The sequence below is a fragment of the Carassius carassius genome, chromosome 21 (assembly GCF_963082965.1).
Source record: "Carassius carassius chromosome 21, fCarCar2.1, whole genome shotgun sequence".
NCBI classification, from domain to species: Eukaryota; Metazoa; Chordata; class Actinopteri; order Cypriniformes; family Cyprinidae; genus Carassius; species Carassius carassius.
Window position 1 is genome coordinate 17,557,199 of NC_081775.1, and position 14,051 is coordinate 17,571,249.

General features: G+C 38.4%; 2 protein-coding genes across 2 annotated transcripts; one reads left to right on the forward strand and one right to left on the reverse strand.

Moving 5' to 3' along the window:
* Window positions 1-956: 956 nt before the first annotated feature.
* peds1 (plasmanylethanolamine desaturase 1) lies at window positions 957-4,020 on the reverse strand. Its single transcript, XM_059503534.1, has 6 exons — window positions 3,906-4,020; window positions 2,643-2,762; window positions 2,304-2,395; window positions 1,899-2,043; window positions 1,590-1,802; window positions 957-1,140 (listed from the first exon to the last, which is right to left on the reverse strand). Exons 1-6 carry the CDS (start codon window positions 4,003-4,005, stop codon window positions 1,019-1,021), a joined length of 792 nt encoding a protein of 263 aa, XP_059359517.1. The 5' UTR covers window positions 4,006-4,020; the 3' UTR covers window positions 957-1,018.
* Window positions 4,021-6,023: 2,003 nt separating this feature from the next.
* On the forward strand, window positions 6,024-7,557 carry cebpb (CCAAT enhancer binding protein beta). Its single transcript, XM_059503535.1, has one exon. It carries the CDS (start codon window positions 6,242-6,244, stop codon window positions 7,076-7,078), a length of 837 nt encoding a protein of 278 aa, XP_059359518.1. The 5' UTR covers window positions 6,024-6,241; the 3' UTR covers window positions 7,079-7,557.
* The last annotated feature ends 6,494 nt before the right edge of the window (window positions 7,558-14,051 follow it).

Genomic DNA, 14,051 nt, shown 5'->3' on the forward strand with positions numbered 1-14,051 from the left:
TTATTTTCATCATGCTGTAACTGCCTTAAACATCTCATATTATTATTAACTAAGAACTACAAGCTGTGTGATTTAACATGCTATTGTTAAATTGTACGTTAAACTGTTAAGTAACAATGTATGCAAATCCAAAACTCAAGCAATGGAGTGTTAGTTTGTGTCAGTCGACGCTCGCGTCAACCAGCCCTACGATAAAGTCAATACAAAATAAAAATGGATGAGGCCTTTTCTGAGGTTCTGTTGGGTTATCTCAGTGTCGAGCAGCGAGGACACCAATGTAAATCTCATGGCTTAATCACACAAACACTAAAGACCTAAATATTGACCTATGTGGAAATACTTCTAATAAACTTGGACAAAAGCTGACCTCTGAATTTGAAAATGTGCTTCAAAAGAAAGTATAAATAATGAAAAGATGAATGAAGTGTAAGGATGAGGCCAAGCAAAGCAAATTTCTTGTGATTCATCTTTTAAGGCGTTCTGAAGTAAGACTGCATATGATGCTGCTCTGTCCGTTCAGACACAAGCAACAGATGAAGACACGTGTTTTCAGCCCTCTCTAGTCAAAGAGCCAAAATGCCTTGACTTTACTGCACTTTAACCCCAAACAAGAGAAGGGTGAGAGCAAGAGATATCAGTCCCAAAGGCCAAACCCAAGAGCAGATGCAAAAATGAGTAGTCAGCAAAGCGTTGAGCAGTTGAAGGATGAAAAGGTGTCCAGGGAATAGCCCAAATTGTTCAAGTATCTGCATTTTAAATTTGCTTGTTTTTTGCACTTCGAAGAGTTTGAAACATTTCACAGAAGTCTCTATTTTTCAACAAGGATTTAGATATTTGGATCTTTAGAGTGGGATATTGCTTTCAATCGCTCGGTCAAGCCCCTTTTCACTTAACTTTTGCTAAGAATGGATGGCTTTCTAATTTAGGGTTTGATATCTTGCCGTTCCTCTTGACAGAAAGATTGTTCTCCTATGAGCAGGTCTGAGGTAGGGGAGGTGGGCAGGATGGCAGAGGAAGATTACTTGGATTTCTGGGCCCATCTGAGATCATCTGATCTGGGTTTCTCTCCTGTCAGGCTCTGGATCAGATCTTCCAGGTTTCTCCAGAATCCCAGTTTTTCTAGAGGATAGTTCAACCAGCCTGCACATACAAAGACATTTAGATCAATGGCTTGTAATAGTATGACTGACTTTAATTTGTATATAATTGGAATTTTACAATTTAAAATACAAGTTTTATAATTTTTTTAAATTACACTGAATACATGTAAAGTGTACACTTTACTGGGAAGAGTGGGGAAATTCAGCTTTGCCATCACAAAGGTATAAATTGCATCTTAAAATATATTATAAAATAAATCAGCTGTAAAAATATAGTTGTGATAACAATATGAAAGTTATTACTGTATTTTTGACTTGGTGAACATAAGAAACTTCTTTCAGAAAAACTTACTGACCCCAAACTTTTAAACGATATTGTACATAATACAGACCGTAAACAAAGCACTGATATGTACTGCCACAGAAAGTCTGATCAAGCGAGGAAGATATGAGCATAAAAGTGCTCAGTGTTTGTTTGTGTGCATGTACCTGTGGTAATGCAGAAGTAGGTTTCATGAGGTGAAACATGGTGAACTCTGTGGTGTTTCCGTGGTAAAATGATATGACAATCCTGAAGAAACGTCACCCAGCGTGGGAGCCCGAAATATGTGTGCGACCACTTGTGAATCTGATTGGTCAATGTAACGAAAATGGCTAAAGCAAAGACGTAACAGTACCAGGGGTAGTTCCGATAGATCTCCGCTGATGACAGATTTAGAAAGAGAGCAGCACAATATGAAATTAATGTGGTTCATCATTTGTCTTTCCGATGAACAGATAATGTATGTGATGTCTTACCTGGTGAGAGCATCAAAAAGTTTGCAGCCATGTTAGCCAGAGGGATGATAGTCAACATACAGTTATCACCATTAGTCTCAATGAAATCATGGCGTGTTATAGCTGTCGGATCGATGTGGTGCTCTCGAAACGGACGAATGAAGGCCTGGGATGAAGGAAAAGTTCATTATTTAAGAGAAGTAACTGTGCTTGTACAATTTAGTAGATGAAACTATTTACCCGAGATTCATATTCCCTTTTAAAGATGTTTAGAAGACATTTAAAAGATGTTTAACGTACAAACACAAATCTTAAAATGTCTATTGCCATTAAATTTCTATCTATTTGTTCTCAAATAATTTATTCATTGTTTAACCTTAAATCTGGCAACACTTTATAACACGAAAGACTGTTTCACTCCTGTACCTTCCCAACGATGGGCAGATCCACTGAACCCCATGTGTCAGCACCCCAGTGGACCAAACCAGAGGCAAAGTCTGCTGTCAGGATCCCTGCCACTACACACACACACAGAAACAAACAGCAGAATCTGAGAATAAACTCAATCTCGAAATCCTATTATATAAACCAAAATGTCTTTTAGTTCTCATAAAAAAAGTAGGTTTTGATTGTTGCAAGTCACACAGAGAATCATTCTAGCAGATTCTAGCTTTCTTGAATACTGGGAAATTTCCAGTACCTAAGTGCCTACCACTACTTTATTAAACACTGACGTGTATATGTGGGTTTGTTTGTTGTACCAACCGATGCCCAGGAGGATGTACCAGATGTGTCCTAGGTGGAAGTATGTTACCAGGTAACAGAAGTTGAAGGCCATGAGGGTAAAGCAAAGAAGCACACTGATCCATTCCTGACATCTTTTTCCTGTGAGGAAGAGATAGAGTTAAGACCTTTTAAAAGGCAAACTTAGTCAACAGGGTCCAAAAATAACAGCAATGCACCAAATTTGAACAACAAAAAAGGTTTTTAACCATTAGGCTACTGCAAATCAACCAAATAAACCCAATTTCCTATAGAAAACTAAATCTCCCATGGTTTTCCAAGAGAACACGTGGCTAAATACAAATCAACATTATCTGAAGTGAAAATATCTGAAGTGGCCAAAAAACATGATTCACACCACAGCGCACAGAATCTAGAAACACTGCTGTGTTTGTTCCTAGGTGACTGATTCATTCAGAGTTAATCCAATACAGAAATACTCAAAACACTCCCTGGATTACCATAGTGACTGTAAACAGAACAAGACTATCAGAGCAGACTGATGTGAATTTAGAGAAGCACTAAATCTAATGCTACCCAGAAATCCACATCAGTCCTGCTCTATTTGACATTGAACTACAGCACCCCACCCACACCAACTCCAAAAAAACTCTACCACACCCTCACACTGCTCTGCTTACTGTGACGTTTTGTTTTGCCTCTGTTCCTGTTCTGTTCTTGTGTTCGTATACATCATTTGTCCCCTACACAATGTCCACTGTTCCCTGCTGGTACTGATGGAGTTCCTCCTCCCGGGGAACACTCAGGCTTACTGAGCACAATCTATGCATCTATTTAGGGCTTTTGGTTTTGTTTGAACCTGCTGTGCTAATACTATGAAATAGCATTTTGTTGTTGTTGTTCATATTTAACACATTCCTGGTCAAATTCGCCGCAGACAATTATGTTTGACTTGTCTGATAATAACTGGCGTCAAGAATGGGGCGCTGCGCTTATTTAAACTCATTGCCATATAAACATCACTCATCCATCCAGAAGCCTGATAACTGCGTCGTGTTTACCCCCACAGAGACCCCAGACTGAATATGCACGCTGAATATTTACGTGCACCTTAAACTAACGTTACTCTAGATTACGAGGCGAATGCTACGGCTCCGTGACCGTGCTGTCCGGAGCTGTCTACGGGAAACTCGTGGCTGGCAGTCCGCTCAATCCTCGGTGTGGGCAGAGGCGGGCGGATACCGGCGCCGACGGGAAACATAAAGAACCGGTTTAAATTCTCACCTGGAGAGTATAACTCCGCGAGCTCTCTAGCACCTGCATGCTGTGGACCCCATCTCGCGCCCGGCTGGTCCGACCCGCTTTTGCTCTCGGTGCTCGCCATATTCAGTCCGGTTCGGGCGCAGCGGATGCGTTAATTCCGCATCTACAACTCCACGCCTCTGTCCGCCCTGTTCCGCGTGTCTTCCTCTCCACCAATTGCCTTCGTCCTTGTGCAGCATTCATCCAATCAGCAATCAGAACACGCATAACAAACATGACGACCAATTAAAAAGAAAGAATGTTCTGACCCCACCCGGATGCAACCAATCAGAAAATAGGCTACACTGATGGTGATTCATTTTAATTACTCTGATGTAAAATTGTGGTATTTTTCTGTGCTTTGTGTAAAAATATGTATTTCTCCTAATGTTATTAAAAATCTAACTAAATCAGTTCACAAGTCAAAGGAGTAAATGCGAAATACATGGTCTATGTAACAAAAAACAGACCCTTACAAGACAAATAATTAGTTCGTTCGAAATTAAAATATTTCTTCAAAATAAAAAAGATTTGTTGTAATTTATTCGCCTTTATTTTGGTCCATGCAGTCCTTATGACACTAATCAAATACGTTTTTATACAGTCATGATTCAGTCAAGATTTCTGACAGGGGACAGTCCAAAATCACAACACAAACCTTTGATGTAGGATGGCGCTCTATAAAAAGTAACGGAATGTGTACAATGAAATATTATATAATGATAATAAACTATACATTAAATAATAATAAATACACAATATTCAAGATATTTGACATGACAATTTATACAGTTTCTCAACGTGCTGGCAGCTTTAATGAGTCAGTTCTTGCAAGACGTTGCACTATGATGGGGGATGTTCAGCAACTGAATAAGAAAAGGAAATATTGAGAGAGAAGGTGAAGCTAGAGGCCTGACGAAATTAAGTTCATCAGCTCTTCCAGTGCTTTGCTTCACATAGCCACCACCAGATGGCAGACTAACCACATCACTCAAGAGGCATAAACAAGTTTACTGCAGCAACCAATGCATGCTGCCTCTGGAACATGACTGTAATAATCAAATTGAAATTGAAATTGAAATGACTGCTGAGGGTACTGACGGTTAGACAATGATATTGATTCAGTAATATAGTAACAACTTACATGCTCAGCCCCTATAGAAAATCTTATTTTTGCTGTTATATCTGGCCTATTTAACTTTAAGAAAGATATGTAATGAATAAAAAAAGTTAGTATTAATAATAGTATTAATAATAGTATTCATATATTTTTCAATCCTAGTATAATTATTATGTGCTAACCATTTACCAGAAAAAGGCAACACTCTCAAGGTTGTGTTATATTGTAAATATAGTCATGGCTAACAATGGCGTTTAGGCATGACTGACTGCAAATCCTCAGGTGCCTTGTTGCTCGGATTACAAATATTGATGAATAATGACTGTTGTCCACTTCAACAGCAATTGACCAATCCTCCGACAACCTGGATTTATAGCTGTACCCCCTTTATTTGATTAGTTTACTATAAAAGTTGTGTAGAGTTGTGTCTGTAGAGTTATATAGAGTACATAAATAATTAAAATAAATACAAATCAATAATGCATAACTTTTACTTTATGTACTTTATATTATTTATGTATGTTGTGTACATGCCCTATTTGTAAATAGCATATCTGTATGTCTATGTATGTGTGTGTGTGTGTGTGTGTGTGTGTGTGTGTGTGTGTGTGTGTGTGTGTGTGTGTGTGTGTGTGCATATTGTATTTATGTATATATGTATATTCTTTTTTAAGTGGTGTTTTTCTTTTCTGTTTTCACACTTCAATGAGACTTACAAGTAAAAACATACTTGCCAATAAATCTCATTCTGAATCTATATTTGTTCGAAATCTTTTGGTAGACGGTTAAGCATGTTCCTAGGAAAGCCTAAACTCAGCAAATGCGTATGTTTATGCCGTGTTTATTTTCTATTGTTATTCCCTCGTGTGTTTAAAGACCCCAATTGTGAGCTCTAAGTGTGTCTGCGGTCAAAACCAGAAAAACGCGTCACACCAAACAGAGAATCGCCGCCCCTCTCACACCCCTATAAACACCCCTTTCCGAGGCATGGAAACTGACTCGAGCTCTCCAGCAAGCGCTGGGCAAGCAACCTATCACCTACATCACTAGACAAAAGTAATCCAGTTATTTCTGCCGACGGAAGACTCTCGAATTTTTGCGTGAGTTTTGCGCTGCTGTCGGTGACACTTGCGAAGTTGTCAGGGGAAGGCGAGACCCTGATCTCCGTCCTGCCGCAATCCGGCGGGTGTTAAGATCCATGGAAGTGGCCGGTTTTTACGAGGGGGACTACCTCGCTTTCCACAGCACTAACGCCAGCAGCAGTCCGGTCAGTGACGGCATTTGCAAGCAGCATACGAACGGCTCCATGACGAAGCTTCATGACATTTCTGAGCACGAGAAAGCCATAGACTTCAGTATTTATTTGGACTCACCCCAGTACCAGCACCTGGCCAGCCAAGACGAAGCCCGGCACCGAGCACTGGGAATCTACAGCGACTTTCTCTCTGAGGAAAACAAGAGCAAGAGAGCAGCGTTACAGAGTTACAAGAACTACATCTCGCTGACAGAGCGGGACTCGAACCAGCTGACGTATCCGGAGCTCCAGGAGACGCGCATAGACGCCGTGTTCAGCCCAGACTTTCTAGGCAGCTTTGCCAAAACTAACTGGCGACACGAAGAACCGCCAATGGATGGTCCTGGGGGCTTTGACATGCGCTCGTATCTGCAGTACCAGAACGCTCCTAGCGGCAGCCTGGGTAACATTTCCACCGCGTCCTCCTCCTGCTCGAGTCCGCCAGGTACACCTGCGCCGCCAGGTAAGGGAAGATCACCTCAGTCTGGCGGCAAGATGGCCTCTGGCGGCAAAGGGAAGAAGAGGCTGGAGAAAGACAGCGAAGAGTACAGACAGCGGCGCGAGAGGAACAATCTCGCCGTTCGCAAGAGCAGAGACAAAGCCAAAATGCGCAACATGGAGACGCAGCACAAAGTGCTGGAGCTCGCGGCCGAGAACGACCGGTTACAGAAGCGCGTGGAGCAGCTGTCGCGCGAGCTGGCGACGCTGCGCAACCTGCTCTCCGCCACCGGCCAGTGCTGACGGGACTCCCAAAGGTGCTAAGTGACTGTCAGTGACTTTCAAGAGTGCAGAATTTGCAACAAAAGTTTTCTGTGATTCGTTTAAAAACGGGCGAGCGATCGCTCGTTCGACGCGTTTACAACCGAGAAAAAAAACAGTAGTGGACTGTGCGCCTGGATTGCGCAATATCCCACCGTGTGCTCGGCATAACTCTGGTAATCTTGAAACCCTGTCATGTATTTCGTCTGTAAAGTATTTTTGTACGGGTTTTAAAGTGAGATATCTGCTGTTTAATATTCTGTTATTTAAATTCTTTTCGCCATATCTGGGGCAGCGGTTGTCATGGGAAGAGTTGTACTGTACTGCAGAGGTATGATGCAACTCATTGTAACAGTATTGGAAACGCAGTGAAGTAGTCTTATGAAAATGATAAAGATACAACTGGTTTACTGCTATATACTATTTTATTGAATTAAAAAAATGTTTTTACTGTACTGGAATCCTGTGTCTGATCACATTTTCTTACTGCTTTCAAAATCATATTAGTACACACCCATCCATTCACACACAGTTGCTGAGATTCGTTTTCCATTATGCAGTGAATACCCCTGGTTTCACTTTAGCTGGCTTCTTTTAAACAGTGCATATACATGTCAAACTCTATACACATCAAGACATATTAATCATTCACAGTTACTTGATAGAAATCTCCTGTTTCGTGACTGGAATTTCTGAGATCTTTTGAAATCTGTGTTCATGAGTCACCACGGTACAGAGGTACAGTTATCTAAAATACACAGCCAGGGTCCACAATCCAAAGAGTCCAGCGGTCCGTTAAAGACTCGGGTCCAAGGCTAGATAAGCACTGAACTTTCTAGCCCTCTCAAAACACACAAACACTCAGTTTACTCAACAGAAAGATTAAACCAAATATTAAACATGGACATGAAATCCAGATGGGACGTGCAAGCACCCACATGGTTAGATTTGATTTAGATAAGGGAAATGATGAATGATCAGTATGAGGTCGGTTTAATCACAAACTAATTTTAATCAAATTCAATTATTTATTAAAATGATTAAATTAAAAATATTGTGTCCAAATCACAGATGAAGTTATGTAAATATATCTGGAATAAAATAATATACTGGGAAGGCTGCTACACACTACATCACTCAAAACGCTTTTTATTAAGGGGAGACACTGCAGGGAAAAACACGGTTTGGCTTTTTGGTTTTTCATAAAGTGTTTTTCAAACTAGTGGAAGTAAAACATCCAAAATACACTGTTAAGTGTTTCTTTTATAGCACTTTATCTATTTGTGTCAATAGATTAATATCTATTTGTGTCAATAGATTTTACAATACATAGCCTATTTTTAAAGGCTGTATTCACAAAATTATTATTTTTTTGTCCTACTGAACCATAAATATCCAATTCAGTAGCATTTGCACACACCAAACTTTACATTTTCTATATCCTTAAGGTTTTTACAGAGGGATTTGTTCACATTTAATTTGCTTTATTATATGCCACATTTTATTCCCCCCAAAATTGTGAAAATATAGTGTTTTCTGTCCATTCTAAGCATTTTCTGAATCATGGAGTGACAAAAATGAGATACCCAGAAATTCCCTATGTAAAATCTTTTGACTTTAAAATGTCAAAAAAACAACAAACAAACAAACGAAAAAACATTTTGAAATTGACATCATCCAGTATTTAGATTTTTGTACTAGAAATGTATGCAAATTAGTGCATATTTCATTAAACAATGACTCATTTGCATATTTAAACCTAACATTTTAGAAAACTTGAAATACAAAAATGTTTTTAATTATCAGTGTAATCAATAAGCTGAGTAAGGCCACAGCTGTTTTTTTTAACCCTATTCAGCTGCAGTATCTCTCTTGAATAATAAAATAAAAATGTGTGTGTGTGAGAGAGCATGAGAGATATAGAGAGAGAGAGTGACTGTGTGCAATATATTTTAAAAGTATAGCCAAGGTAGACTTAAAAAATATCTGCGTCAGTCAACTCATCATACATTTACATCATACACCGGAGTACACGCTAAATCTATAATTTATTAATTTTTTTAGATATTTATTGTTGGATTTCATCATTGGTAACAGGGAAACTGAACTGTTGAGGTGTGACTGTTCCTGCTTGCGTCCTGCAGGAGGAAATGAAACCTGATGGACAGGTTGAATGACCTGCTAGTCAGGGAGGAGAGTAAGTAACAGGTAGACAAGGAATAGTTCATCATCATGACAATAGAAGGTGGGAGAGTGAAAGAATGTGTGTGTGTGTGTGTGTGTGTGTAGGAGAGAGAGGGGGCTTTATCGCTGGGATATTCAATTAACAGCATCTAAACTAAATCTAGTTCTTCTGTGTGAGGAAGACTGCTCTGTTATGTGTACATTTCTCACACCATGAACACAGCTTTTACTATGTGTGATTTAACTTGTCTTTCATAATTAAATGCCTGCATGATGATTGCACTACACTCAAAGTTTTCTTAAGAAGTTTAGTTTGACATTTTGTTTGATGTTTGAAAGAGAACCTTTAGAACAGTGAGAAGCTGATCGGTAAAGGAGGAAAAGGGTGTTGTTTTAGAACAGTGATATTTCACAACGTCGTCCTAGTGCAGGAGGATCTTAGTTGCTCAACACTTCCAACTTCCTTCTCCATCTGTGCATGCAAGTGTGCTTGTGCGTGTAACATACGGCTGCCTTAGATAACCAACTCTCTTTAATACAACTGCTTTAGTCCAACACAGATTCTGTCTACATCTAAATATATTTATGAACCAAGAGCTAACAAAACGCCATATACCTTATGAATCTATTGAATGAGATTTCTTTACTTTTCTTGAGAAGTTTTCTTAATGCTAGACTAAGCAAATGTTAGCCAATAAATAATAACACTTACTGCCTGAGAATTACATTATGCATTTTTAACTATTGCATAATTTTTAAATATGTCATAATGTGAATGAGTCTTACTGTAAAATACAAAAATCATATAGGCAAGGCCATCATCAGGGCCTCTCACAAAGTGTTTCCAAAACGATTTTAATGTATAAGAATACTATACTTTTTTCCCCCTAGCCCTGAAAATTTAAGCAACAACACATGTAGGTCTGTTTGAATACTATTTCCAACAATATTTATACAAATTAAAGCACAGATTTGACATGAAATTACATTAGCCCAACAATTTTGAGTGTTGCACAGGACATAGTGGCCCTGATGTCATAGCAAATGGCTGTACAAAACTATTTTCAATCTAGCTACATATACTGATGAAAATGATTATGTGGTGAAGTAATTAATACAGAAAAACAAATGTAATTTCTACATTATAAATTAAATATTAGTATTTAATTTAAGATTGTAGAAATTAAAGTTTGAACTTATAATTATATTTAACTTGGAATTGTTTGTTATTTTTACAAAGATTGTTTAAGTAAATATCAAAGTCATGAACCCATTTTTCCCATCATATACTTGGACAAGAATAATTAATAAGGTAAAAAAGTATTAGCTGTTTTCAAGATTACTCATCTAACTCTAACTAGCCATGTCAAATTTACTTTTTTCCTTTGTTAATTCTATTTAACTTAGTTAAATAGATTTAACTTAATTCCATACTTAAATTTTATAAATTAAAAAAAAATATGCGTGCAAAAACTTGCAAAACAAAAATTAAGTAAATTTTACTCATTGTTTTTTTTTTTTTCAGTGTATGTGAAGTACAGTTTCATCATACAGTGTCTATGACAGTGATTCAAGTACACATCATTGCCTATATTTCATCATACAGAAATGACCCATGGGCATTGTCCTTTTTTCCTTAAGGCAGGGGCAACCAATAAGAAGATTAATTCTGTGAATAATTAATTGCTTACAGTAATTAAAGTATTTTACGCTTATTTTGCTTATTCTGTCCAGAATGAAGGGGTTGTATGTTAGAATAACTTCTAATAATTTAATAATTTCTTGGGCTTATTTTCACTTACTTTCACTGCACGTATTTTACACTTGTTTCTCCTGCGAGATCTGGCGACTCTAAACTGGGTCAGAGACAGCTTCGGTTCCAGTTCGCTTTGTTTATTTAGTTTGTCCTAGTCTCCTGAGGACCGTTGATTGCTAACACAGGGGTTTCCAATGTCGGGATTACAAGTTTCTTTTCCCCTTTTACTAGAGAGCAATGCCCCGGGCAGGATTTTACCGTCAATAGTGTTACGTCTGTCAGTAAACTAATTGCTGCGTCACACTGCCGGCGGACCTGCTGATACTAATACGATCCAGACTACACTAGATTGTCAAACCCTCGCACGTCTTACCTAGAAACAATTAAAGACTGCTCATAAGGCCTCCAGCTATTGTCTTGGTTAATATCTGCTTCTTTAGAATCATTGTTCACGTCAGCCGTGAAACCCTAATCATACCTAAATCAAATGTTTTCAATTAAATCAAAAACACACTCAAGCTTTCTTCTGCATATTTTTAGCATGTGGTTGTCCTCTCACTTCCTTTAAATGACCTTTTCCTTGAAAACACATTTTAAAAGAAAAGAATTTCTCTCAGTTGGTCCTCGTTGTGAAACAAACTTCTCAGGCCTCTTAAGAAGCTGTCCACCCTCTCGAAAAGCCAGCTGATACTGTCCCAATGTAAAAACACTATGGTTAAATATTAACAACACCCTCGTCGGAACAAACAAGGCCAACATACCAAAGGTGAACAATCTCTGGCAGACACATTTATAATCAATGAGTTTCTGACACCTTCCCAAGTGGTTAACATCACCTTTTAAGATGGTGTTACTTAGCCTGTCATGAGTGGAACTAGAAAATGACTTGTTTTTGACTGAAAAGTGGTCAAAAGATATCAGATCAACACACTGTTGATGAGAGGAATATAAATCTTTTATTCATTTGTTTTATGTGCACACTATAGTGCAGAAGCTACAGGAAAGTACAGGAAGACCTAAGTGAAAACCTGCAATCGAATGAGGCTTATTAAGACTCCAATCATACCATTTACTCCTCCAAAGTGTTTATGAAAAGAAAAAACACAAGGTGACTATATAGAATCGTTGTGGTCTACTTGGAGTAGCAAGTGGGTTTTTGGGTGGGGATGAAGTCAGCAGTTTGAAAGTGCTGTGATGTACCAATGGCAAAACCTTTCATTCATCCACCACTTCCCCGTTTCTTGACTTTTTTCTGACCGTTCTTCTGTTTCTCCTGGGCTCGAGTGTATGACGCTGGCGGTGAACATCCGGGGGTCCTTGCGGCACGGCTGTCGGGAACTCAGGCATCCGCAATGGCCGTAAGAGGTGGAGCCATGACCCAGCAGGACACTGGCCCAGATTTCGACACTGTTGCACTTCTGCTATTCTGCGTTCTGACGCTTGCGCAGTGGCTCACGACAACCGCCACGACATTGAGTCGTACCGCTCGCATCATGCAGGACAGGGTTGAGTAATCGACAGCCTTCCTGTTGTTGCAAAACAACAGAATAGAACAGAACAGTGATCAGGCCACTCTGACCATCACTATAGCCATAATTTAATCATCTTTAACATGCCATAAAACTAGTCCTGTACGCCAATATCGGAATTAGACTTTTAACATTTTTATAACCATGCTTCTACTAATTTTTTTTTACAATTAAAGGGATAGTTCATCCAAACATTCTGCTCTTTTTCATGTCATCAAAACCTTACTTTCTTCTGTAGAACACAATATTTTAACTAGGTGAATGATGACAGAATTTACATTTGAAATATCCCATTAAGCATCAGTCCTGTTACTTATCACTATAAAAAAAATATAAAAAACCGGTTACATTTATCATGCACATTAGTCACTCTTTTGTTACAGGTTTGGGTGTTCGAAGGTAATCTTGTAAATTGATCTGATACTTAAACATCAATCACAAACAAGACAATCAATATATATTAGTGTGTGTAATATAAGCTTGAATGCGAAAAAAAGGCTAGTTATAGTTTTGGTTTCTTTATTCAGAAAATCACATTGCAAAATACATAGAAATCAACAGCAAATTAAACTAGATTTTTACAGTTGCCAAGATAACAGGTTGCTGTGGGTGGTTTTCAGTGCATTGTTATATGGTTGCTAGGTGTTTGCATAGTTGAAAAAGCCCACCTATAAATCCATGTGATATTCTCGTCTCTAGATATTATTTCGGTGTCATCTTCAGTGAACAATATACTGTGCAAAAGTTTGGGTTCAGTAAGTACATTGTTAGAGAAGATTTCTATTTTAAATAAATAGTTTTTTCAAACTTTCTTTTCATCAAAGAATCCTGAATAATTCATTGTTTCCGCAAAAATATTAAGCTGCACAACTGTTTTTAATTGATAATAATAAGAAATGTTTCTTGAGCACCAAATCAGCATATTAGAAGGATTTCTGAAGGATCATGTGACACTGAAGACTGGAATGAAAATTCAGCTTCGTCAACAAATCATTTCACATTATTCCTATATTTTTAATTTAATAAATTCATTGTGCATAAACCTGATCTCTTAAAAAGTAATAACGCTCCTCTACTAAGCAAGCAACGTGATTTGAGGTATAATTCATGTTTATGTTCATAATTCATGTTCATAGCACAATCGGGATTATTACTGGACCAATACTAAATATGAGCAATTATAGACATCAAATCATATCCTATCACTTGTGCACATGCTTTGAAATAATTTGAGACTAAATCACATAAAGCATTCGTAAGACCATCATGCCTTTGATCTATTTTTTGCTTGGGGCCTCAGACTTTCTGTTGTCTCAGTAGGCCAAAACGACTCGGTATTTCTGAAGAGATCAGTTCCTTGCACTGATGATGTCACTGTATCTTCTTCACAAATGCTTATTTCCATCTGCCATCTCTCTATCGCAGAGCATGCGAGGGGCTCCAGCGTGAAGGTTGCATCTGCTCTCCTCACCTCTAAGCTTGAGAT

What these genes read in the sequence shown, in the direction of transcription:
- peds1 (XM_059503534.1), bottom strand. Translation starts at nt 4,005, where the DNA reads ATGGCGAGCACCGAGAGCAAAAGCGGGTCGGACCAGCCGGGCGCGAGA. An exon ending in CTTTTTGATGCTCTCACCAG is followed by an intron (nt 1,803 to 1,898) that starts GTAAGACATCAC and finishes ATCTGTCATCAG; the next exon opens with CGGAGATCTATCGGAACTAC. An exon ending in CTACTTCTGCATTACCACAG is followed by an intron (nt 1,141 to 1,589) that starts GTACATGCACAC and finishes TTGTATGTGCAG; the next exon opens with GCTGGTTGAACTATCCTCTA.
- cebpb (XM_059503535.1), top strand. Translation starts at nt 6,242, where the DNA reads ATGGAAGTGGCCGGTTTTTACGAGGGGGACTACCTCGCTTTCCACAGC.